This window comes from Phragmites australis, chromosome 3 (genome assembly GCF_958298935.1).
Source record: "Phragmites australis chromosome 3, lpPhrAust1.1, whole genome shotgun sequence".
NCBI lineage: Eukaryota > Viridiplantae > Streptophyta > Magnoliopsida > Poales > Poaceae > Phragmites > Phragmites australis.
The window spans coordinates 29469559-29496310 of record NC_084923.1 but is presented as its reverse complement, the minus strand read 5'-3'; the positions used below and the strand labels follow the sequence as shown (position 1 = coordinate 29496310).

The 26752-nt window shown below is 43.3% G+C and overlaps 1 protein-coding gene across 1 annotated transcript; it reads right to left on the bottom strand.

The window, feature by feature from the left end:
- Positions 1 to 10469: 10469 nt before the first annotated feature.
- On the bottom strand, positions 10470 to 26390 carry LOC133912776 (putative E3 ubiquitin-protein ligase RING1a). Its single transcript, XM_062355685.1, has 10 exons — positions 26041 to 26390; positions 25845 to 25938; positions 14450 to 14508; positions 13298 to 13379; positions 12978 to 13098; positions 12853 to 12894; positions 11495 to 12025; positions 11311 to 11418; positions 11052 to 11225; positions 10470 to 10945 (listed from the first exon to the last, which is right to left on the bottom strand). The coding sequence occupies exons 1-10, from the start codon at positions 26204 to 26206 to the stop codon at positions 10913 to 10915; spliced, it is 1410 nt and encodes a 469-aa protein (XP_062211669.1). The 5' UTR covers positions 26207 to 26390; the 3' UTR covers positions 10470 to 10912.
- Between the last annotated feature and the right edge of the window lie 362 nt (positions 26391 to 26752).

The following is a 26752-nucleotide window of genomic DNA, read 5'->3' as shown; positions in this document are numbered from 1 at the left end:
TCTCTCTCTCTCTCTCTCTCTCTCTCTCTCTCTCTTCCAAAATTTCCCTATTCCCCATCTAAAGCTCTAGATCTGCGACAATCCAAGAGGCAACAGAAGTGGCATCAATACGACATCTCCAGCAATGCCCTAGGAAGAGGGCCAGGGAAATGATGCTGGAGTACACCTGAAGGGTGTATGAGGTTAGTGCATTGCACCCCCGATTTGCTCTAGTTCATATGTGTGGTTCTAGGGTTGGGAAGAGTACACAATTGAGGCTTTCTTGGATGTAGCTGCAATTGTTTATGGTTAGGGATCCAGTGAGTTCGCGATTTAGTGAGCACTGTGAACTAGACAACGACCTTTTGCAATTGTTTATTAGGAGTAGAGCTGTTATTTACTACCTTTTCTTTTGATTTGCATGCACAGCAGCAACATGGATGTTCTTGGGACCCTTAATGTGAGATTTCATTTCAACGGGGAGTTCATACATGATGGGAAGAAGCTGCATTATTGCGGTGGAAATGAGGGAATGTCTTACATTGAAAGGGACAAAGTGTCACTGCCAGAAATGGTTGGACACCTGAAGGATAATTGTATGGTTTCGGATGGCTTCTTGTTGCATTGGTTGTTCCCTGTGAAGGATCTTGCCATCGAGCTTCAAGTTTTGTGGGATGACAATACATGCCTGCATATGTTAAATTTTACTGATGAAGGATGTGTTGCAAACATATACGTTGAGGACCGAGGTGTAGAACAATCAGATGGTGAGGATGGCTTAGATGATGAGGATAATGACTATGAGGATGATATGGCTGCAGACATAGAAGGTGATGATGAAGATTTAGATATTGAAGCTGATGATGAAGATTTATACTTAGGAGCTGGTGTAGTGAAAGAGGTGGTAACATTCAGGGAACCTAGAGAGAAAGTAGATAAGCAAATCTAGTTATTGAAGGAATTCTACAGCCCTAGCAAAGTGAGTAGTAGCAAGGGGACAAACACCAAGGGCAAGGTAGTTGTGCAGGATCTAGCTCAACCAGTTAGAGTCGATGAGTTTGACAGTGATTACATGCCTAAAGATAGCTGCACATCAAAGGATGATGAAGAAGCAAGGGAGATTTTTTTAAAAAAATCAAGGAATTCAAGAAGAAATTGAAGTCGGGTCAAGTGGCACAGCTGAATGATATGTTTGTTGAGGTCTCTGAAACCCATATAGGTGACTCCAATGTCATATATCTTGAAGATCATGGTAATGCTACACCATATGCTGATACTAGTGATGATAAGTTTTCAAAAGAGGAAGTGGGAGGAAGTGGAGAACTGTTCAGAAAGGATAGCAAGTATCTAAGGTTCAATAAAAAGGATCCAGTTCTAAAGTTTTTCTTGGGGATGAAATTCAATGGGAAGAGGCAGTTCAAGAAGGTAATAATCAAGTATGCTTTGGTTGAGAGGAGGGTGATCAAGTTCATCAAGGGTGAGGGTGATAGAGTTAGTTGTCCCTGAGTATGTCTGCTTTCCACAAACTCCATAACAAGTAGCTGGAAGATGGCAAGCTTCACTGATGTGCACCAATGTCCACCTAGGAGGGACAACAGATTGGTGACTGCACCAAGAATTGCTAAGAAGTATGAAATGACAATTAGAGCCAAATCAACTTGGAGCCTGCAGAGCATGAAGACCACTGTGCAGCAAGAGATGTTTGCTGATGTTAGTCTTGCCAAATTGAAGAGAGCAAAGTCTATGGTCATGCCAAGGACGTTAGATGCTCGTAAGGGTCAGTATCAGAGGTTGTTTGACTACCAGCTTGAGCTGTTGAGGAGTAACCCAGGTAGCACAGTCATAGTTGTAGTTGATAATCATCCAATCTAGCCTGTGTTTGAAAGGATGTGCATTTGCCTTGATGCTTATAAGAAATGATTTATGGCTGGATGTAGGGAAGTAGTTGGGTTGGATGGTTGTTTCTTCAAGGGTGCAAGAAATGGAGAGCTCATGTGTGCTCTGGGCAAGGATGCAAACAATCAAATGTATCCAATTACCTGGCAGTAGTAGAGAAGGAGACCATTCTAACATGGGATTGATTCTTTGACTTATTGTGCAAGGACACCAAAGTTGGTCATGAAAGTGACTAGGTTTTCATTTCTGACCAACAAAATGTAAGATATGTAAGCAGTGTCAACCCTTCTTCTGTGTTATCCCTTATGTGCTAACCCTTCTTCTCTAAACATGACTGCAGGGATTTCTGGTAGCTGTGAACAAGTGGGCTCTAGAAGTCGAGCATAGGAACTATGCAAGGCACATCTATGCTAACTAGAGGAAGAAATTCAAAAGCAAGGAGTGGCAGAAGAAATTCTAGAGGTGTGCCAAGGCTCCTTGCACAAATCTGTTAAATTTGGCAAGAGCAAAGCTGTCACAAGAAACAAGAGAAGGAGCACAAGCCTTGATGTACATTGTCCTCACCACAAGAGTAGGGCCTTGTTTAGGTTAGGCTCAAACTGTGATTCAGTTGACAATAACATGTGCGAGTCTTTCAACAAATGGATTGTAAAGGCCAGGTTCTTTTCTATTATTACAATGCTTGAGATCATTAGGAGGAAAGTGATTTTTAGGATACAGGAAAATAGGACTAAACTACAGAGGTGGACTGGTAGAATTTGCCCCAATATCTGGAAGAAACTTAATTCTTACATCACTGAGTCTGCATACTATCATGCCATTTGTAATGGTTCTGATTCCTTTGAAGTGAATCACAAGGATCATAGGTTCATTGTCAGCCTTAATGCAATATCCTACATTTTCTTCAAGACAAATACACTAGATGAATTCATTGCCAGTTGCTTCTCAATAGAAGAGTTCAGAAATACATACAGCCATTACCTACAACCAGTTGAAGGTATGCATAGCTGGCCCATTTCAGACAAGGTGAAGCCAATAGCACCAAAGTATGTTAGGATGTCAGGGAGGCCTAGGAAAGGGATAAGAAGGGAGCCACAAGAAAAACGAAAACCAATAAGAATTTCAAAGGTAGGGACTGTAATCGGATGCAGAACCTGCAAAGATGTTGGGCACAATACAACCATTTGTTCAAAGAGGAATGAAGGGCCATCTGCATCAACTGAAGCTGGTTCACAAGCATCACATGCTATGGTCATGGTGTCTGGCACTTAGCAAAGCCCCAGCACTGGGACCAAAAGGAAGAGAAGATCAAAACCCAGTGAGAATTCACTGAAGAGATCTGGTCTAGGACTTGTCATATCTGACATGACAGAAAGTACCCATACGCAAGTACTTGTTTCTTAGTACATTGCTTTTTTTATTTCAATTTGCTTTTCATGCTCTAACCATGCCATTTTATTCAAGTCTTCTATGCAGCATGTCACCAAGACAACAACAAAAGCAAGGATAACCACAATTGCTGGTTGCACAGCTTCACTCAACCTGCATGCCCAAGTCCCAATGTCTAAAGCAAGCTCAAGTGTGACAATCAATTTAACATCTGGAACTGCTTCTATTCATGTTGCTACCCAGGAGCTACCAAGAAGAAAGAAAGCAGCACAAAGGACCAGGGCTCCATCACCACTTATGTTGCCTTATGGGGGTTCTAATCTCATGTGATGTCTATGGTCTAATGACAGACTTGGCCTATTTATCTGTGTTTCTTATAAACTTGTAATGCCAGACTTGATGGCCTATTTATCTGTGCTTCTTATGTACATGTGATGTCAACTTATGGCAGCTCTGAACCTTATGTTAGTTTCATGCCATACTATTTTATGTGTGCCTAATCATGTACTACTTTAAGTCAATTTGAATGAACCTATCTATCCTACATGTGTGTCATAATGCACTAGTTTATGTCAATGTGTCCTCATGGTACTGAACTGCGAAGTTACTCTATTAACACACATGTTCAACAATGAATTCAACGCATATGTCACCATAAGCATAGTTTCATTTCACTTGCTAACATAAGGATACATAAGTTCTTGTTATGTTCACTTGCTAAACATCATCCCTAATAGAACACCAACACAACACACCACCACAACCATTAGCATCACTCTCTCATGCTCCAACTTCTGAACCCTTCCTATGAGCTCTGCATTTGCAACATCCTTCTAGCACAACTCCTTGTTCAATGCTTCCTTCTCTGATTTCTTCTCTTCTAGCTTTGTCGTGGCATCAAGCATATACAGTTTTAGCTGATTGTTCTCCATCTCCAGGGCCCTGACCATGTCGCGCAAATCTATTAGCAACTCTTGGGTGAAAGAGGGAATGGGATATTCATCAAACCATTTCCAGAAACCACATCCACTAACCTTCAATCGGAAACCGCAAGACAATCCCCAACCAGAAGAAATGTCCAATCAAACATCAATGGCAACTGGACTTACCCGAGCACGGAAGCATTTCAGGTATCTTCTTCCTGGTTGTCATCGCTCCACGAAAGCCACCGTGCTGCCTTCTGACCACACAAGCAGTGCACAGCAAGCTCATAGTCGAGTGGATGGTTCATGTACCGGATGAGGGAAGAGAAGTCCCCATCGCCAGTGCTCAGCCGAGAAGACCCACTCAAGATCTAGGAACTCACCATTGATACCGCTTTCGTCACCTCCTAGACCACTGCAGATCTAGAGCTTTGGATGGGGAATGGGGAAATTTTGGAAGAGAGAGATAGACAGAGAGAGACAGACAGAGAGAGACAGAGAGATAGAGAGAGAGAGAGACAGAGAGTCGAGTCATAGGCTTTTTACAACCCAGGTGTTGGGTTGACAAAGTGTGCCATGCCGGACGGATAACGTGTTCCAAAACCGAGGTGGAATTACTGCGGGAGTGTCATTCATCCGATTTTGCTAGTTGCAGGTTGTGGGATGTCTGATATTGTAGGTCTGGGGGGGATCTCATACTTTCGTGCCAATTAGAGGATGAAAAATAGACTTATCTCTAATGGGAATCTTGTCACATCTTTTGCAAGATTCCTAGGTAGCACTTTCCCTTGAACCTAGATTTCTAGACGGGAGGTCGTGGGCAGGGTCGAGTTTGGGGTGTCACAATAGCGAGGTTAATGGAGGGTGGGGTCGAGGCAGTTGTCGGTGGGCGACGTGGTGAGGCGGCGGGGACACCGCTAGTCGTGGATGGTGATATGTAAAGCAGAGGCGTGACGGATAGTTACCCCGGTGCCAGCGGAGACGTCGGTGGCTACAAGGGGTTGTAGCACAGTTGGCGGGGCGAGGCGGTGATGGAGAGGCGTCGGTTGGGAGGAAGACAGCCTGAGGTGCAAGACAGTTGGTCGGGAGGAAGACAGCCTGAGGTGAAACACGACGTGGCTGATCGCACGTTCCCCTATCACATGACACATCAAGCGTTAACAGTATCCATATGTAATGCAGGTTGATCGAACTGCACTCCATCTTTTAGTTTGTCAATCTACGGAGATCTGCAACCAAAAGCAGATGATATAGATTGTATGAATTAAAGAGTAGATTTTGTCGGGTAGCCTCTTTATCTTATACAACACAACTTTTTGATTTTTCAAAGCAAGTGGCAGTAATCTTTTCCAAACTCTTACACCTTAGAGCATCTTTAGGAGACTAGCTAGATAGCACCCTCCATATCTCCATATGGAGTCCTCCAAAAAGATTCCCCCTCTATATCTCTTCGCACTCTAATAGACTATCAATATTCGACCCTCCATATTCTACTCTCCTATATTTTAGTAATTTCTTGTAACTAACCATATATTTGTAATGGCTATATTCAAAACGACTATATTTCCAACGGCTATGTTTATAACAGATATATTTGCAACGGCTATATTTCTAACGGCTATATTTTCAACGGCTGTATTTTGACGGTCTATATATGCAACTCCATTTGTTATTCCTAGTTGTATCTCCTCATCCACATATCTGTGTCTCCTCTACCACATCCTAATGAGTCGTCGCAACCCCATCCTCCAAATGCTCTTGGATTCATCATCATCCTCATCTGACGATGACGAACTCATTGTTGCTACAACATTCATAGCACACAATGAATATCGGCAGTTGAATGCTCCACACCATGGTGGTTCCATACGCGCACATTGAATATCAGCAATTGAACGCTCCATGCCATGGTGATTCCATACCAAGATGTCGGGTAATTCATCGCAATAGAGAAGGTGGACATGCTAGACTATACCAAGGCTAATTTTCAAAGGCTCCTACCTATGGCCCAACTATCTTTCGGCAAAGGTTTGCAGTTAGTCTATATATTTTAGTTCGCCATTCTTGTTGATCCTCCTGTCTCATTGTTTTTTTCCCACGCAGGTTTAGAATGGTTCATTCTCTATTTTTTTTTATAGTGCATGCTGTAGAAGACCATGATATCTATTTTGTGTAGAAAAGAAATAGTGATGGAATTCTTGGGTTATTGTCTTTGCAGAAGATTAGAGCAGCATTTTGAATGCTAACTTATGGAGTAGCAGTGGATACTACTGATGATTATATTCAGATTGAAGAAAGTATTGTTATATAGAGTCTTAAAAGGTTTATGAAAGCTATAATTGAAGTTTTCAGAGATGAGTACCTGAGATCTCCAAATGATTATGATACTGCTAGATTACCTATAATTGGAGAGAGGTTTTCCCGGAATGCTAGGGAGCATAGATTGCATGCATTGGAAGTAGAAAATTTGCCCTGCAGCATAGCAAGGTATGTATATCGGCCATGTGCACGAATCCACAATCATTATGGAAGTAGTAGCTTCACAACATCTTTGGATTTGGAATGCCATCTTTGGTTTACCAGGATCTCGCAATGATATTAATGTTCTCCACCATTCTCCTTTTTTTTGCAAAGCTAGTCGAAGGGCAAGCTCTAAAAGTGAATTATACCGTCGATGGTCATAACTATACAATGGGATATTACCTTGCAGAAGGCATATATTTACCATGGGCCATATTTGTGAAGACAATATCATCTCCACTAGGGAATAAGAAAAACCATTTCTCTCAAGCTCAAGAATCAGTTAGGAAATATGTTAAATGAGCTTTTGGAGTTCTACAAGCTCGCTTTGCCATTGTTCGTGGACCAGCAAGATGTTGGAATCAAGAGACACTTGGACAAATCATGACAGTCCGTGTCGTCATGCATAACATGATAGTTGAAGATGAGCGGGACGGAGGACCAGATGATTTCTATTATGAAGGAGTGAGAGAAAGGATGATAGTTTCCCATAAGCACACACATGAACTATTTGAGTTTATTCAAAATCATCATAATATTGGAGACTGTCTAACTCACTCTCGGCTTCAAGACGATATAGCTAAGCACATATGGCAATATTATGGCGAGAACTAGTGTTTTAATTATGGAGGGGTGTAGTGTTTTAATTATGGACCACCTCTTTCATACAATAAATAGCTCATACATCGTAAAAGTTCATACAACAAATAATTCATACATCATAAAAGTTCATACAACTAATTAAAGTATGCAACAAAATAACATAATTGCTCATACATCAAGTAGTGTAGCTCAAACCGATCATCGAGCAATGATCTCACCCTACAAGCTCAAGTAGTATTGTTGTTGTGGTCCCGTCATAGCACTAAGGTCCATGCTCATAATTCTCTCATCTCTCTCATTTCTCTGAAATCCTAACTTCTTTTCTTCTATTACCAAACTCTTTTCTTCTAGTAGAAATGCTTGTTCATAGCGATCATCTTTCTTGGCCTCTTTCACAGCTTTTGTCTCTCTTCTTTGACCACACACTTTCCAATGCTAAGATGATAGTACTATTATCATTTGTAGAGGCACAACTTTTATGTCATCATAATTGTTCTTTCTCCGCCTTCTTATTAGTCTCAAGAGATCATCTTCTAGAGTAAGAGCCTCAGGTACATTCTCAAAACAACTAGAGTTCGTACAAGGAGACAATATACCCGGACTTGTAGACGAGATCACCTTATATTTTTTTTCTGAGATAACGTATTAGTCCACTTTGGATGGAGATGTAAGACATTCCAACAATGCAATAATCCAAACACCCCCCCCCCCCTATCTTTTGCTTGGTACAAAGTGCATGCCTGAATAAACTGCACAAGGAAATACATCTTATTAAACTTGCACAGAACATAAAAAGTTACAAGCAAATTAAAGAGATTGGTGTATACCTTATCTTTCTCTGTCATCCAACTTTGCCTTCTATTCTGAATCTAATCATAACATCCACATAACTTGTTAACCCGTTCTTGAATAGTACCCCAATGGTTCGTGAGGGAATTTTGATTACGCACATATTCGAAGTACTTGTTCTTTTGGAACTACTAATGAATCCTCATCCAATATGAATCACGAGTTCATTCATTCCCTATTGTTGTATCCAAACTGGTATTTAACCATGCCGACACCAATACATTGTCTTCATTATCGGTGAACTTTTTTATCTCTTGTTGTTTGATGTCACTGAGGTGATAGCTTCTTTAGTTCATAGTGGATGCTCCCCAATTGGGCTAAAATTTTGACTATTCTCCCAAGTTGAACCATCAATTCCCTCATTCAACAAGTTTACATAACTATCCATTGAAGCACCTTGCATTCAAATAACAACAAGTGTCAAATATTTGCTGAAAGGGTTCATGCATAAACAAGCAATTTCACACAGGTATTTGATAGTGAGAGAGCATTCAGTCTTTCCAATATGATTAAAAAAAAAAAAGAAAGGTAGCCTCAGAATTTTGTAGATACTATCATACTCTTTCACTCAAACAATGTAGGCAAAGAACTTAAGTAACTTGGCTTTCAAAAAACAAGGAGATCAATGTTAACTTAAGCAATCACAAAGTGGATCGCCATCAATTCTTGTATTCTACAAATAGCCATCAGTAACCATAGAGCCTCACAAGGAGATCAACGTGAACCTGCTCATTCACCTTAGAGCCAACAGCAATCAGTGATAGCCACTAGCATCAGGACTCACCACCGAGCAAACACAAGCCATCCCAGGGTGGCAATAAGCATTCTTATGCATTCTGCCCAGCACACTTACAAAGACTGACAACAGAGATAGATAGCACAGACCATGGATCAACAGCAGAGATAAACTCTATCACTAGCCAGCTAACATCAGGACATGCAAACATCGCCGAGAAACAACTCAGCGGGCCACAACCATAGGCACAACACAGGGAGACACCAAGCCAGCAGCAAAGCGCAGAACAACAGCAACACGCCGATGGCGACCATGATCGCAACCCTAATAGAGAAATAGGTCAAGGTGGCCACGCTTCAATTCAAGCACGACGGCGACACAACATGGCCACAGGGTGAGGGGAGCACTATGGCGACTAGGCCTAAGCGTAGGCACAAAGGCAGCGGCAAAATACACGCACGACATCACCGGCCAACCGCCCAACCGGCAAGCGGCACCACGACAAGCGCGGCACCAACGAGCAGCTGGTCTCAGTCATAGGCACAAAACGGCGACAAAGCGGTGGGCCTCACATGTCGGACAACACCGGTGACAACACGCAGATAGGAACATGATGGTCGGGATTCAAGAATAAGCACCTGACAATACTCAGAGAGAGAAACACGATAACAAGTAGACACGCACAGCCGAGACCCAAGCTACAAAAGCACAGCGTGATCAGGGCCCAAGGCTACAACGGCGCGGCTGGAGCTTGAGACTTCAACGCATGCAACCGGAGCGAGGCATCCACGACGTTTGGCCGAAGCACGACATCCATGATGTGTGGCCAGCGACAAACATCAACACAGAGGGGAGCACAACGGCATAACGACGCGCGATAAACATCGAGAGAGAGACGATGGCTGAGCGACAAGGCACAACGGCACATGACACATAAATCTGGAGATCGATCCCAATCTGCCCAAATCCATTCGCACAGGATAGAGATAAACGGGGCTAAGGCTAGAGTTTGGATACCTTTCTTGGAGGAAGATGAGGGAAAAGTTGACCTAGTAAAGGTAGGCTTCTACATCTTTCACAAAGGTCGCCGCTGCTAGTTGGGATGCCAAGCCGGGCCACGGAGGAGGGGAGCCACAACGGTCGATGACGTCAGGGGCTCAAAGCGGAGGTGCGAAGGCCGTGGTGAAGCCGCTAAGGCCAGAGGCACCGGTGGCTTGAGGTGGAGCCGCAGAGTCCGAATCATGACAGGAGCACACAGGGGTGAGCAGGCAGTTGAAGGATGGCTCACAGAAGGAGCGGGATAGCACTCCCAGCAAAATGGCATGGGCGATGGGGAGACTACTAGAGCACCAAATTTACTGAATTTAGCTACCAGGTGGGATGAGGGTCTACTGGAGATGTTCTAACCCCTTCAACCCCTCCAGCCAGCCAGGGTCCGGTTTTGGCACCAGTTCTTGTAATTGGAATCCGGCGTGTTCTAGACTCCTCGGGCAGCCGTAAATTCAGTCTATCAACATTCGCATGATTATATCATGCTAACTTTTTGATGGATACGTAAACAAAAATGAGCAAAATACATGAAATCCACCTCACACATCTGCCTTCGACTTCGAGTAAGTACAGATATAATACAATGCTCTGCTACAATGAGCTCAAGGTTAAATAAAACTTGTCCATGCGTCATACCAAAAACGCCAAAACTAAGTTTTGTGACAGTAGAAAAATATCAGGAAGCACTTCGCAGCACGGGCAGGCTGCCATCCGCACAAAAGAATATGAGCCCTACAAGTTGAAATAAATGGAGTGTTGAAGTCTCTCTGGCTCATCTGAAAACTACTGATTGACAACCTACACACATTTATGATTTATCTCACATCTCACGATACACGAACTGTTCTCTGAAGTTCTCTTTTTTTTTTAATTTTATACAGTAACCCTCAGCCGCCGAGGGATCATGATTAAGATATGTACAAACAACTCCTTCCATTTGAACTCACTGGTCTGCTTTATTCATCAACTAGTTAGCCATTTTTAGGGAATACACCAGCTCCTGAAATCACAACGTACAAAGAGAAAAACATCAAGCAAAACAAAATGTCAAACACAATAGATATATACATAAACACTAGATGAGGCAACTGAACGTCTGGTCTCACCAGAATCCCATTGGGAAATGTGAATGAGGAACGCAAGTCTGAAAGGTGTTCCTCCCCAATAAGCCTTGCCTTATCCAAACTAGATTTGTTATTGCTGACAAGATCGTTGTAAGAAGGATTCACTGCATACATCTCAACTTCTTCATCTTTGTGAGATGTCTGAATGGCGACAAACTACATGCATGCATTGAAAAAGTCATTTGAAGTTCGGGAATAGTTCCTGACACTGGATCACGGCCAAAACTCAGTAAGGGCTGACCTGACAAAGCTGTTTGATGGAGAGAGTTGGGCCACAGCACAGATATGACTTCTCGAGGTTTGGTGTAGTTTGTCCATCCAGTGGGAGCAGACAAACATGTATATCACACTGTAAAATAAAATCAGTAACTAGTGCAACATTCAATGAACCAAAAAAACGTATCAAGAGCATGTTTAATGTTCACCTCACTATCATTGTCATCAGAATTTCGTAGACACTCAACTAACTTGATCATGCGCCCACCCTTGACCATCCTGCCATTGGAACCACTGAAGTTACTGTGACGAGACTGACTGCGAGTACCGTTCTTTCCCCATGCTCGCAGAGGAGACGTGGTAAATTTTTCTCTGGTGGTTCCTACATCATCCTTATCATCAGAAGCGACCTCTTCGTTGCATGCTGCTCGAGCATGTGAAGAACGTGGTGTTGGCCATTTCGGCAATCGTTTCTGCTTTTTCTCTGGGGAACACTCCTCAGCAGATGATGACTCTTTCCCGCAGTTTTCACCGTTTCCATCCTCTTCATCGTCAGAACAGGCCAGAGCAACATCATCAGAACTGGTTCTTCCTCTGCCACGAAAATAGGTACTCAGTCCATTAGCCCGCATGTTACGGCGTGATCTTCTTATAAATGCAGCAGCAGTTGCTTTGGCAGTAGACTTTCGCCCAATAACTTCTGATTGTTTCCGAAAAGTTTCAGCAATGGATGCTTGAATCTTCACATGTACATTAATCAGGAACAAATATAAGTTTAATGTAAAAAAACGAGGAAACAAACTGCACACACGCATGCAAAAATGTCAATAGTTTGTTTGGATCTTTGTAAGTGTCAGACTGTAATACATGATGCAGTTGACCATGACACCATTTGCATAACAGGCAGACATCAAAACAAGGTTTCTGGGTTCTTGCCAAAAAAAACAAAAAAAAGGTAACATGCTTAGTTGCACTTTGCAGCCAGGGCACTAGGGCAGTAGACAAGTGGAAATTCATGACTCCACTGCAGATGTAGTTAACATAAGTTTCTATTCATTGGAATGAAGCACATGCCTTACCTAAATGCTAGGATGAAGAAGTAATTTTATTTTAGTTTCGTTATTTTTATGAAGATCTCTGTCACTAACTTGCAAAGTGCAGTTTGACCAAACAACCACATTGGCCAATGCTAAGATGTAGACTCAGTTCAAGTTATTCCAGGGCACATGGCTATTGATGCTTAAACTTATTAGAACTGTTTCTTTTAAAAGGAGCAGAAAGTGGCTCAAAGTTGACCAAGTTTGATTCCTTAGGTCCTGACTATTGAATTTGACTAAGATTTTCCTAATACACACCCAGAATGTGCTAATGGTAGGAAACTCCACATGGGACGAAATTTTGTCATGAGAAATAGCAAGGGCATCATCACCATAACATTTTTTGTAATATATAGGGTTCACGGGTCATAAGTCAAAGCTGATTGGGAATGCTGTATGTGAAGCACCTTAATAGGTTCACATGAACGAAGATATAATCTGATATAAGTAAAACAGAAGGAAAAAGGTACCTGCTTATTGCGATCATTCTCCTCTTCATTGAAGGCTAGTTCCTGGGCATAGGAAAATGCATACACATTCATTAGGATCAATCTCAAATATGAATAAATAAATAACAAGAATAGCATTTGAATACCTCTTCTTCATATTTGTCAATATCTGGGTATAGAGCTGCAATAAGGGCATCATAGTTTGGATCATCTCTCAAGGAACGCCGACTTGCACAATGTGTGCGGCATGCTGGACACTCGTTATTCCTTTACAGCAAAGGGAAAGGTTAATTGTATTGTGCTACTGAGCATGGGCTGGCAACATGTCTGATGCACATGGATGCAACATAAAATCATATAAGCAGCATATGAAAACCGCAAGGCATGGCCTTAAAAGACAAAACAACACAACAATTTAATTGTCCACAGAAGCAAAATCTGAAATAAGCAATATGTCATATCTTACCCAAGCCGCATGGATTTGTCAATGCATTCCCTGCAGAACCGGTGCAGGCACTCCATAACTGTTCTAGTCTTACGAATGATGCCTAGCAGTACAGAGGGTTCCACCATCAGTAAATTAATGCTGAAGTTCAGTTATGAAACATGTTAACAGAGTGTATTTGCACATGAAATTGACAAGGCAGGATATCTGCAAGCAGATGATGCCTAGCAGCACAGAAGGTTCCACCGTCAGTAAAAAGCTGGCGTTCATAACTGAACTTCAGCATTAATTTACTGATGCAACATGTTTACAGAGCGTATATCTACGACAATAAGGATGAAATTGACAAGGCAGGATATTCACAAGCAGCATGCTTCGAGTTAAAAAAATTATGGGCTAGAAACAGCTAGAAATATTAAAAAATGGAAGACCAAAAGCTCTTCACTCGAGTCATTCTTTCTTGCTGGAATGAAGATGAATGTTTGTTTTAGCTAAGCATGACAAAAATATGCTGCACGCTTTGGTTCTTCTAGCTCCCAAAATATGGCATGTCTATTGTTAGGGTAAACACCTGCCAGGAAGATAGCAGGATGACGGCAGCTGCTAGAGGATAGATTAGATAATATATTGGAGAGACAGAATATTTAGAAATACTAGACTAATTCTTCTTTGCTTATTACAAAGGGTGGCAGCCATGTGCCTTATATAGGCCTACAAAGACCTCATTCAAATCCAACTCAAACTTATCTCTAATCTTATCTCTAACTCCTATCTAATTTAAACTAACCGATCTCTAATTTAAATCCAACTCTATATCTTAATCTTATCTCTAATTCTCTCCTGATTTAAACTAACCAAACTCTATCTTATCTCCTAAACCGAACTTGATTCAAACAAACAAATAATGTGCCAGAGTACCGCGGCTACTGTTTGCGTGCGTGAACAGTGCGCGCGAGCAGTAATTCCTGCACCTAACATCTATTAAGAGATTTCTTACACTTTAGGACATAAGGATTCTCTCTGACTGAAATCAGTTCTATTTCTAACTATGCCTATAGGTGGATTTTGAAATAACAAAATATCAAGATTATATTACAATATACTGTGTATGAAGAATCTAGCCATACAGAAATGGCAGCTTCTTTTCTACAATATAAAATGGCATGTAGTTACCTAAGCATATGGGGCACTGCACTTCTTTGCGCATGTCCGCCAATTTCACTGGTATAAACCTGCAAGTGTCAGTGCACATTAATTACGAAACCATCAAATTTTCATTTCATCAAACATCAGTTAATCATAGAAAGTCAAGTGGAAATGAAGATCATGGAGGAAGTAATAAATGACAGTATCAACTTTTGAAAATTGGTGGAAAAGCAAGATAAATAAAAATGGGTGTCCAGTAAAATTCTAAAATGTAGCAAAACTTTAGGTGAAACACTAGATTAATCTAGTACAGACCATGTATACTATAAAAGGGTCTGGAGCTAATGGTGTGAATTGCAAACTAGGCAGAGTGGACAAAGGAGCTGCAGGTACTAGATAGCAATGTATCCAGACACATTATAGCTCAGAATAACCAACATTCTGGTAATAGAAGTTTATAAGTCGATCTTCTGACTAGGCAGCAAATGGACAAGTGGTCTTATTGGTTAAGGGCCTCTTTGGAACACAGGATTCTCAAAATGTTCAGTAACGAAATATACTGTTGATGTCAATGTTAAGGCCCATATATTATCTAGACCCATATTGACCCATATCATGGCTATATATCCACATCAACCCCAATGATGTGATTATCTTCTCAAATCCTCATGGTTAGTAACATGGATTCAAAGCAAGGTCTAGGGCTAAACTAATCTACCCCACCCATGATCCTATTTTTTTTTCCCTTGACGCCGTTCCTCTGTTCTCACGTCAAAATCCGTTAGGCCACCGTCGCGGCTATCCTTTGCCGTGGCCTTCGCTGCCTATTCCACCGTCATCGCGGCTGCCATCCGTCGCCACCCCGTCGTGGCTGCCATCCGTCGCCACCCCGTCACGGCGGTTCTCCGTCGCAACTCGTCGCAGCCTCTGTCGTCCGTCATCCCATGTCACGCATCCGCCCGCCTCTGTCGTAGCTCGTCGGGTCTCCATCATGCATCCATCCGCCTCGCCGTGCCGCCCGACCGTCATGCCGCCTTCGATCCGCCCACCCGCCAGTCTGCGGTTGCCTTCGACTTGCCGCCCACCCGTCGCGGTTGTCGCGGATCAAGTCTGCCCCGTCGCCGCTTCGTCCTTCCTCGCGACAAGTCATCGACCAGTCTACTCCAGCCGCCTATCACTGGATCTGTGGTCCACCAGCGCCGTCATCTGCTATCCACCCTCGCTGCTCTCGAGCTCTTGGTGGTCTACTGCTACTGCTATGCGCTATATGTTGTTGCTATTGTGTGTCTGTTGGGGTTGCTCCAGTTGGTCTGCTATCTATTGCTTGTAAGAACAGTGGTGCTGCTGGTGTGCTGCTAAATAGAGGTCTCTATCCATTGCTGTTGTTGGTAATGTCACACTCCAAAATTCCTATTTTGGGTTGTGAACATTTTAAAACAATAAAATAACATTTTTTTTCTTGGAATTTGAAAGCTTTTCCGAAATTTTGTTTAGGGTTTAAAAAGGATTTGTTTTGTATGATGAAAAATGTATTTATAAAATATTAGAATAGGTTAAGGAATTTCAAGGTTGGATAACTCCTTGCTCCTTTTCCCAATATTATCCAAAATCCCTATATCAATTTCTTCCATCTTATATCTTGTAAACTTTTCCCCAAAGCTCCGAAGTTCCCTATATTTATTTCTCCCTATTTCCTTCCCTTACCAAAGATGGCCCAAGCTACCATGTTCCTTCTTCCATCTCCAGATCGAGAGGAGGACATAAACAAAGCAAGTCGCCTTTTCGCCTCCATGGCTGCACATTGGAGCTCCCAAAACTGATGAATTCAATGTGCACCTGTGTCGTTTAAATGCCAATATTGAACATGATGTTGTCCTCATTCAATCCCCTCATCAATTCCCTCTTTATTTCCCTCAATTCATGGTCAAAACCATCACTTTAATGGCTATAATGGCAATTGAAGCCAGCTGGCAGTTACTCCTTGTCATCAGCCTCGTCTTCTCACGAAGTTTCGGAGTTCAAGACGGCCCCAAATGCAAATCTTGATAATACTAAAGTTGTAGGTCACGTCGAGATCTTCGAATTGCACATATGGAAGTCCCTATTTGGATAATGGAGCTAGGAGTTATGGCCACTGAAATCAATGCTGTACAGATTGGACAGAATTCAAACAGTTCCTCTTGTGACACATTTTTGAAAATCAAGATGGTATTTTCAGACGTTCCAATAAATACCAAAGTTGTAGATCTTTTCAAGTACTGCAAGATACAGTCCAGAAACGTCCAATTTTGAGTTCAGACGGTGAAGATATCATCTTCCAACCGAGTTGTCTGTTTCATCTTCATGCACCAGTTCGCTTCATCTTCCAACTCCGGACTCTTCCTCGCCCCCTTCGTGTCCAGCAACACAATCACATAAATAGGAGCTTCACAACCTCTCCTGCCCCTTCCCCTTCCCCCAAACCATAGAAGCACCACCTCCTCTCACCAATCTCTCTCTCCCAACGCCATCTCTCTTTCTTCCTCTCTACTGTTCACATCAAAGCAGATCAACTAAGCCCTGTTGGCCGCCACCGTTGTGCCAGCCGTCGTCACCACTTGCGTGCCACCAACGTCCTATTGCTGCACACCAACATCCTGATGCCGCCTCCGACGTTTGGAGCTGTCGTGTCAAGCTCGCTGTCGTCATCAACCCCAAGCGGCAGCCACGCGCCGACCTCTGCCCCGTGCGCTGAGTGTTGCGCGCCACGCCCTCGGATATCACCCTTCGGAGGAGCTCACCGAGGAGGCTACCATCGAGCCCCCATCCTCTCCGCCGGCCGGCTGAAGCACCGTTGGCCAGAGCTTTTCGATGCAACCATGGCTGCTTCGTCGTGTTGCCGGTGCCGTCGTCGTCTCCGCGGATCTTCTTTTCGCCGATCATCACAGCAAGGTGAGAAATCCTGGATCAGCACCTTCTCCTCTTTTACCCTGTATGGACACCATTTGTGATCCCTAACCAAACCCTGAGCCCGGCAAAAGCTCGATCTGCGCCATCACGGTCGTCGCCGTCACGGATGGCATCGGCGTTCCCCAGCTGATCAGAGCTCGGATCGCCATGCCCTTTGACTAACTCGTGCCCCTAGATGTCCCACATGCCTTCACCAAACCGTTCGGCTATTAGAGCACCGACGCCGCCGGGATCACGATCGTCGTGCCGCTGCCCTAGTCTGGAATTATGTACGTGTAGTGCGGGTTCAGATCACATTCCCCGACAATCTAGCACTCCAATCCATGGGTCCTTTGGCCGAGACGTGCCTCTGCTAGTCGTGTACATCCTGCCAAATTGGTTTGTCCATAATTGCAGCAGAGCTCCCATTATCGACATCACAATCCCTGCTGCCCAGTGCCGCATGCGTCCTGTGAACCTAGAACGTCAGCTGCATTGCCCGACAGATCGGAGCTCCAGTCACCGATCCCTTTCACTGAGATGTGACCCTGGTTGCCCTCTACAATCCCTAAAAGTTGTTCGGCCAGAAGAGCATCGACGCCGATGATGTTGTGGTCACTACGTCGCTGCTCCCTTATCCAGGTGTGTTTGGCGCGTGCACCCGGAATTCATTCGCGTTCCGGTCAATCCAGTAGTGCTTTTGCCGCATCGATCGCGTCACGTTGTTACATCACATCTTCTATGAGGGTTCCCTCGAATCTGCAGCAACGCCACCAAGAACGCAATCCCAACTTTCAATATCGTTGCACAATCTTGCCAAAAGTTCCAACCAATTAATCTCCTTTTCAAGTGAATTTCTATCCAAACCTCCACCCTAGCATTGTGTTCCTTATACATATGAAGCTCTGTGTTCATATACTTTACTTGAATTCATAACCTATCCCCGGGAACGCGAGCGTCTTCGTTGCTGCATCTGTTCGCAGTCACCACCAAACCTAGCGACGTTCGTCGCTGTTTTGCTGCTATCTCGGAACCTCTCTACCAAAACCAACCATAAAACCGAGCTTGTCTTCTCGCGTTCTACACCGTGCACTCCTTGATTTGTGCAACACCATTGCTTCCCAACATCGACGTCAGTGATCATTGCCGCCGTCTCCAGCCAATCGTGCACATCCCCGCCTTCAGCTCGCCGGGGTACGTGTCCTTCTATACCCAGGGTCAAGTTGAGCCCTCAATGAGTTCATGGCTGCGATGCAACCTCGTCTGCACCATCTCCGTCAACCCCAGGCCTTTTCCCCCACTGGCGACACCAAGAGCCCACCGCCGGCTCACTCCTACATGCCAAACTCCCCTGCTCTGCTCTTTGATCTCTCTCTCTTGGTGAGAATCCCAAATAACCCTCCAGAGATCCTTTATTTCTGTCCTTATCTCCTGTTTAAGATGTTTACATGTTAGCCCCTGTCTTCTATAGTTAATTATGTTCCAGCTCTTATTATTCAAATAGAATTCATCTATTCAAATCTTGTTCAGCGAATTCAAATCCAAGCAACACTATGAATTCACCTAAATCTCGTACCATATCCAACCATAGCATTTTCTTATGATGTGATGCCTCTGTTTGATGTATTTTTCTTAATTGTTTGTGTTTTCTCTTTTGTCGGTTGTTCCTGCGAGTAGACGACTACGTTCTGAAGCAATACGAGGATCTCCAGGAGCAACAGTTCGAGATAACTGGGCAACATCATGAAGGCAAGTGTCCTTGAACATTTTACGCCTACTTTTATAAAGTTTTGCTTTACAAATTGCATGCTCGTCAAACATGATATCCCATGAATAGGGTTTACTAGTTTTCCCCCATTTTCCTTGTAGCCGTAGAATGGTGATCATGGTTTGGGTAGAAAATGCTTAGTGTCGCTTACTTATGGGTAAAATAGGCAAATGATGTTTTGTTTAATAATGCATGATGATAACCTTGGTAAAGATGCTTAGACTCATGGAAGTTAGAGTCTAGGCAAGTGTGGCATGATGGATGGCATGTGGATGTGTTCCAGACAGATTGTGGGCTTTGTCGGATATTAGTTATCTCCCTTTGTTGGTTGAAGGCGGTCTTGCCCAGACTATATTAAGGACCGGTTCGTGGAGCGACCACCAATAAAAACAGTACAACCACAAGCCTGGTATGGGACGGACCTAGCCGAGTAATTCGCTATCCTCTCAGCATTGTGAAGGTCATTTGGTAGTACAGGAATGGAAGAGTACTTCCTGGAACTATAAGACGCAAGAGAGAGCTTCTGAGGTGGAGGGTGTACTCCACTTATGTATGACAGTGAAACCTCAGCGGATCGACACGTGCTAAGAGAGGCGTTGGAAAGGCTTTGCAATGGATTCCTAGCACACCTTGAAAGTATGTAAGAGTCACCCGTCGGCCAACGGTTACTCGGCAAAATAGGAAGACACGTCTTGTGAGTAAAGTATACAACCTCTGCAGAGTGAAAACTAAATATTTAGTTGTGCTCACGGTTATGAGCAGCATGGACCCCTCACATGATTAGCCGAGTGATTTTTGATGGTTTGGATGGTTTTTTGTTGGTTCGGGTGGATCACAGTGGTGGGAACTGTGATTCGATCTTAGGTTTTTGGATAGAGGTGGATGGAATCTCAGATGAGGAGCAAGGTGGCAGGAACCTTGACTCAAGTTTTAAAAGATCTTTCACATAGTAAATATATTGCTTTTATAACTGTTTTACTACTAAAATGACATTTATGCAAACAAACTCTTGAATTAAGCCATTCTTGATATTGGCATCATGTCATATTTTCCCACATTTGCGGAGTACGATATGTACTCACACTTGTTATTTCCAATAATAAATGCTGCTCAGTTGGAGAAGACTATAAGGAGATCAAGTGTTTCAGGTCACATTGCCCCCAGTCGATTGCCTGTGGTGTGTCCAGAAGATCCATAGGAGTCCTCTTGTGTTCTTCCGCTGTTGAATAAACTCTGGTATTTATTTCAATAAAGTTGTTTTGTTCGATATAGAACTGTATATCACTTATATGTCACCGCATGTATGATGAAACTTGTCCTGGTATACATGTGGATTGCACCTGGTGATTCTTCTGAAAAACCGGGCGTGACAGGTAACATTCTGTCCATTGTTGCTGTTGGTAACGTTTCTATTGCAGCAAGTTTTTTTTTTCCGCGATTCAATCATGTCGCAACTCAATGCAATTACTATCAATATCACTCTTGATGGTTACAATTATCGGGAGTGGGCTTTTTCTATAGAGACTGCATTAAGGGGTTATGGTCTAGCTTTTCAGTTAACTGAAGTTCCACCCGCACGCAAGTCTGATGGTACTAATGCCACTAAAATCAAAACATAGCAAATTAATGATGACAAAGTGATTGCTGCCATTGTCAATAGCACTAAGCAATCTATGATTATGAAGTCTTTCTAAGTTTAAGACAGCCAAGGCCATGTGATCTTCTTTGTAGCAGCGCTATGTTCAGGATAGTGGTGCTCTTCTGCATACTCTCATGCAACAAATTCATGTAATTGAACAGAATGATATGTTCATTGATGAGTACTACTCTGCTTTTGATCGTTTGATGAGCCCTTTGATCTCCATGGTACCTCAGAGCACAGCAGAGGAATGTATCACACACATTTATTGAAAAGTTTCTCACATATCGTTTTGTCATGGGAGTAAGGGCAGAATTTGAGTCCATTCGTACACGGTTGCTTCACAATTCTTCTACTCTAACCATGGCACAGGCATTGTCTGATATAATTGCTAAAGAGATCCGTCTCCAGTCTATGTCTGATGCTCCTATGTCAATACCTCATAGTCTTCTTCCGCTACCTCTACCGCTCATGTGTCATCTGTTGCATCGTCATCCGCTTCTTCCTTCGCCAAATGGCATCATCGTCTTGGTCATTTATGTGAATCTCGCTTGTCTACATTAATAAATTAAGGTTGTTTAGATCATACATCTATTGAGTCTAGCTTTCATTGTAAGGGTTGCAAGCTTGGAAAACATATACAACTTCCATATTCCTCTAGTGCTTCTCATTCTGCTAGACCTTTTAATCTTATCCATTCAGATGTATGGGATCCTACACCTTTTGCTACAAAGGGTGGTCATACGTATTATGTCATTTTTGTTGATGATCATGCTTGATATACTTAGATTTATTTCATGAAACATCGTTCCCAGTTGCTTTCCATTTATCAATCTTTTACTCACATGGTTCACACTCAGTTTTCTACTTCCATTAAAGTTTTTCGTTCTGACTCTGATGGTGAGTATTTATCTGATATTTTTCGTCAGTTCTTGACCTCTAAGGGTACTCTTGCTCAGCACTCATGTTCTGGTGCTCATGCTCAGAATGGTGTTGTTGAACGTAAACATCGTCATCTCATAGAGACTGCTCGAACACTTCTCATTACCTCTTTTGTTCCTTCCCATTTCTGAGGCGAAACTGTTTCCACTGTTGTTTATCTCATAAATACAACCATCATCCAAATTGCCTGGTAAGTGCCCTAGTGAAGTACTTTTTGGTACTCATAGCTATGATCATCTTCGGGTGTTTGGGTGTACGTGCTATGTTCTGCTTGCACCTCGTGAGCGAATTAAGTTGACTGGCCAGTCAGTTGAGTGTGTTTTTCTGGATACAGTCTTGAGCATAAGGGTTATCGTTGTTATGATCCTTCCTCTCGTCGCATACGTATCTCTCATGATGTGACCTTTGTTGAGGATCGTCCTTTCTTTTATAACCCTTCTACTCAACCATCCTATTCTCCCACAGAGTCCACATCGTTTCTATGTCTCCCTCCTATTTCATCCAGTGATGATGTCTCTACACTGCCCCATCTGTTCCACTTATTCCTATTGAACCTCCTCCATCCACTTCTGCTCCACCTCCACCATCTAAACCGCCCATCATATGTATACACTCGTCGCCCCATGGATCCCAAAGAGCTTCCACCTAGTCCTATCTCCTCGGCCAGTCCTGATGCTCCTGGTTTTGATGAATTTGACAATTTTGATGAGTCACATGCTATTTTTGCTGAGTCCCAGGTTGGTCCACGATATAAACTACGTGATCGTACTACTATTGAACCTCCTAATAGGTTGGGATTTCCACGTGTGAGTGCTATTATTGATGAGCTATCCACTTATCAGGAAGCTTCTAGTATTCCAGATTAGCAACTTGCTATGTCTGAGAAGCTTGTTGCCCTTGATCATACTGGCATTTGGGATATTGTTCCCTTACCATCACATGCAGTACCTATTACATGTAAATGGGTGTTCAAAATTAAGACCAAGTCAGACGGTTATATTGAGAGATATAAAGCTCATCTTGTTGCCAGAGGCTTTCAGCAGACTCAGGAACGAGATTATGATGAAACATTTGCTCTTGTTGCCCATATGACTAATGTTCGTACTCTAATTACAGTAGCTGCTGCTTGTTCTTGGACTCTCTCAGATGGACATGTTTATCGTCTTCGTCGTGCTTTATATGGTCTTAAATAGGCTCCTCGTGCTTAGTTTGAGCGTTTTGTCTCTTTGATACGAGCTGCTAATTTTTCGCCTAGTGATCATGATCCTGCTTTATTTATTCATTTCTCTTCACGTGGACGTACTTTACTTCTTCTGTATGCTGATGATATGTTGATTACAGGTGATAATGTGGACCATATTTCTCATGTGAAGAAGCAATTTAGTGAGCAATTTCTGATATCTAACTTGGGTCCTCTTAGTAATTTCTTAGGGATTCAGGTTTTACATTCTGTCAAGGGCTATTATCTTTCTCAGTCCAAATATATAAAAGATCTTATTTCTCCTTCTGGCATTACTGATAACCGAACAGGTGCAACACCTATGGATATTCACTTGTAGGTTCGTCCTACTGATGGTACACGTCTTGAAGATTCCTCTCGATATGGGAATGTTGTGGACAGCCTTGTTTATCTTACTGTTACCAAACCTGACATTGCTCATTTCGTCCATATTTTGAGTCAGTTTGTGAGTGCTCCTACTTCGGTTCATTTTGGACATTTACTTCGTGTGTTGCGATACTTAAGGGGAACATCATCTCAGTGTTTATTTTATGCTTATGATAGTCCACTTCAGCTTCATGCTAACTTGGACTCCACTTGGGCGAGTAATCCAACAGATCGTCGTTCTGTCACTGGTTATTGCATTCTTCTTGGTTCTTCTCCTCTTGCATGGAAGTCCAAGAAGCAGGCAGCAATATCTTGGTCCAGTACAGAGGCTGAACTTCGAGCACTTGCCACTACCACTTCTGAGATTGTATGGCTTCGATGGTTGTTGGTTGATTTTGGCATTTCTTGTGATAATCCCACACCCCTTCTCTGTGATAATACTGGAGCCATACAAATTGACAGTAATCTTGTGAATCATGAACTTACAAAGCATATTGGTGTTGATGCCTCCTTTACCCAGTCTCATTGTCATCAGAAAACAATTGCTCTTCAATATGTGTCATCCGAACTGCAAGTTGCAGATTTCTTCACTAAAGCATAGACTCAGAGAGGAGCATCGGCTTCATTTGCTCAAACTCAACGCTTCAGATACCTTGAGTTTAGGGGGGGGGGGGGCGGTGAAGACCCATATTGGCCCATATCATGGCTATATATCCACATCAACCCCAATGATGTGATTATCTTCTCAAATCCTCAAGGTTAGTAACAGTCAATACATGACAGGAGACAATAGTTGTCCTTGTCCCATTGATCTATATGCATATCAGCAGCTAAAGTACAAACTAGTCCAGTATACTTTTAAAAGCACGAGGTAGATAACTAAAACATGGATAGAGCACTGAACACTTAAGCTATAAATGCATATGTTGCATTAATTTTCTCGCTTTATTGACATGCGCAAAAAAAAAAAAGGCATTTCATAACTAAAGGTTTGAAGTCTGATAGGAAAGCCTTAGTATTTTGTGCAAACCGAGTGTCAAGTAGATAAGAGGTAAAATATTAGTAGCAGGCAGTTAGTACATAGACAACAGCAATAAGCCTGCCCAAAGTTATGAGAAGAAATGTACACTGTGTTACACTCCTGCAATGTTATCTCATCTACTTATGCAGAAGCTCTAGGCCTCTTGCTAGGCATGCACATTCTGTTCTCTTTGCAGGTACAAGGAGCCACCATCCAATCAGACAATCAAGCAATCATAACCAGCCTACACAGCGAACAATCATCTCTACCGGATTGGAAAATAAGACCAGCTTTACAGGAAATCCAAATGCTGAATCAAACAGAAAAGCCATTTGAAGTATTTGCCAAGGAAGAACAACAATGTAGCTGACTCTCTAGCAAAAGGAGCACATAGTTGTACTCAAAATGTGAATGTTTCATCCTGCTCCAATATATATCATCAAGGGAACTGTCCTATTGTAACTAAAATTTGTAACATGCCCCAGTGGGCTAGACTATGTAATATTTCTTGCATTTAAATATGTTTTGCCCTTCTGGGTGAGTGGGTGTTTAACCTTCAAAACAAAACCCTTACACTGAGGTACTTTGTGAATTGTCGTAAATCAAGAGCTTGCATCAGCCAACATGAAATATATTTAAAGTTGTTCTAGCGCATGTATCTATGCCAGATTTGTCCTGTAGTACTTATTGCACCAAAATGCAAATGTTTCAATTGATGATTACGCATGTCAGTGCCATGTCACACTTGTCAGGAGCACTAATGAGTTCACAGATCTAGTTAGTTTTGGAAATCAGGGGTGGTGGAGTCTACCACTACGGCAACAACTAAAAGTAATCAACTGTGAACAGGCTTCTAAGTTCCTGATACTATGGTTTCACTTAGTGACTGGATGGAATTCAGTTATTGTACCTAGCATCACTGATTAAGCAGTAAATAAATGAACTAAAATCTAGTCCACATTGAAAGCTACACTCTAGGCCTCACTGTAGCAACAAAAGGAAAGGCAGTACAGACTGTAAGCCACAATTTCTATCTCAAGAGTGGTAAGATCTCCAGGGTTTTTTTTTACATAATCAAAATGTAGCTACCAAGTTGCCTCATTTCTGTACTACAGATATGCAAGAATGGAAGAACGTAGTCCTAGCCCACACTGGACAGCTTGGCTTTATTGATCAGTAAAGCTCGTGCTTGAATCTGCGATATGCTAGTGTCGCTACCAACGCAAATCACTGGGACGCCCCTTCCCACAAGCAGAAAACACGGGAAGCCCGACAGAGTATAAGCTCGTTGCCACCCCTCCCCAAAGTCATGCCCCCAGCGACTGCGCGGCCACCCATCGTTGAGCAGGAAAAAACCGACGGGCTCACGAACAAGAGCTGAGGAAAGGGCCAACGATCGCCACACGCAGCTTAGCCGCTTCGCATCTGGAGCACGCATCAGGAAGGAAACACGACGAGGGGAACGTAAACAGGGAAGCAAGCAACGGGGTAGTGCCGTGGTGGCGAACGAGCACGTACTCCTCGTTCGCGGTGGCCGGGTCATCCGTCTCCGAGTCCGACCCCGCAGGCGCCGCCACCGCTGCCTCGCTTGCCGGAGCCTTCGCGCCGGAATCTGCAAGCACAGCCAGTTTACACGGGCGAGGAAAACAACATCAGCGCGCCGGGATCAAGCACAAGAACGTCGTCCGTACGGGAAGCACGAGAGGCCGCCCACCGTTGCCGTTGGCGTCGGCGCCGGCGGTACCGTTCTCCTCCAACTTTGGCTTCTTCTCCACGGGCTCGGCCGTCGCCGCAGGAGAAGTAGGAGGAGAGGGGTTGGTGCCGGGGGCGGCAGAGGGGGAGGGGAAGGGCGACGGGGGTGGGCGCTTCTGGGCGGGCATTGGGCTGGCGGCGAGCGGCGGGAGGTGGAGCCGTTGCTGCGCTGGGGGCACGGCCGGCACGCGGGTCACACCGCTGGGTGCTGGGGCTGCCTTTTCTTCTTTCTGCAGGCGTCGAGTCAAGCTGGGTTGGTGGCGGAGTTTGGGTCGCGCTCGGTCTTCAGATCGCGTACGCGTCGTGTCTGGGATTGGGATGGGGGCTCCTAGTTCGCGCTCGACCGCGGGGTAGCAATCTCGCGGTTGAGTGTCCAGTTTAGTTTCCCCCTCCCCTCCTTCAATCCGAGGAATAACCTACTGAAAAATAATATCAAAAATTTAAAAAGAGAAAATATCAAACTGAATCAAAATAAGTTCCATTCCAAAAATTTCAAGCCAAAATTTTCAATTTCGAAGTAAAAATTTCATATGAAACAATTTCCATAAAAAGTTCCAATCAAAATCTAAAAAAACTAGGATTTCAGGTTTACTTCACCCAATCGATGAAAACGGCAGCACCTCTACGCCGGGAACGAATAGCATCACGATCGTGTGGAGCAGACTTTTCGATAA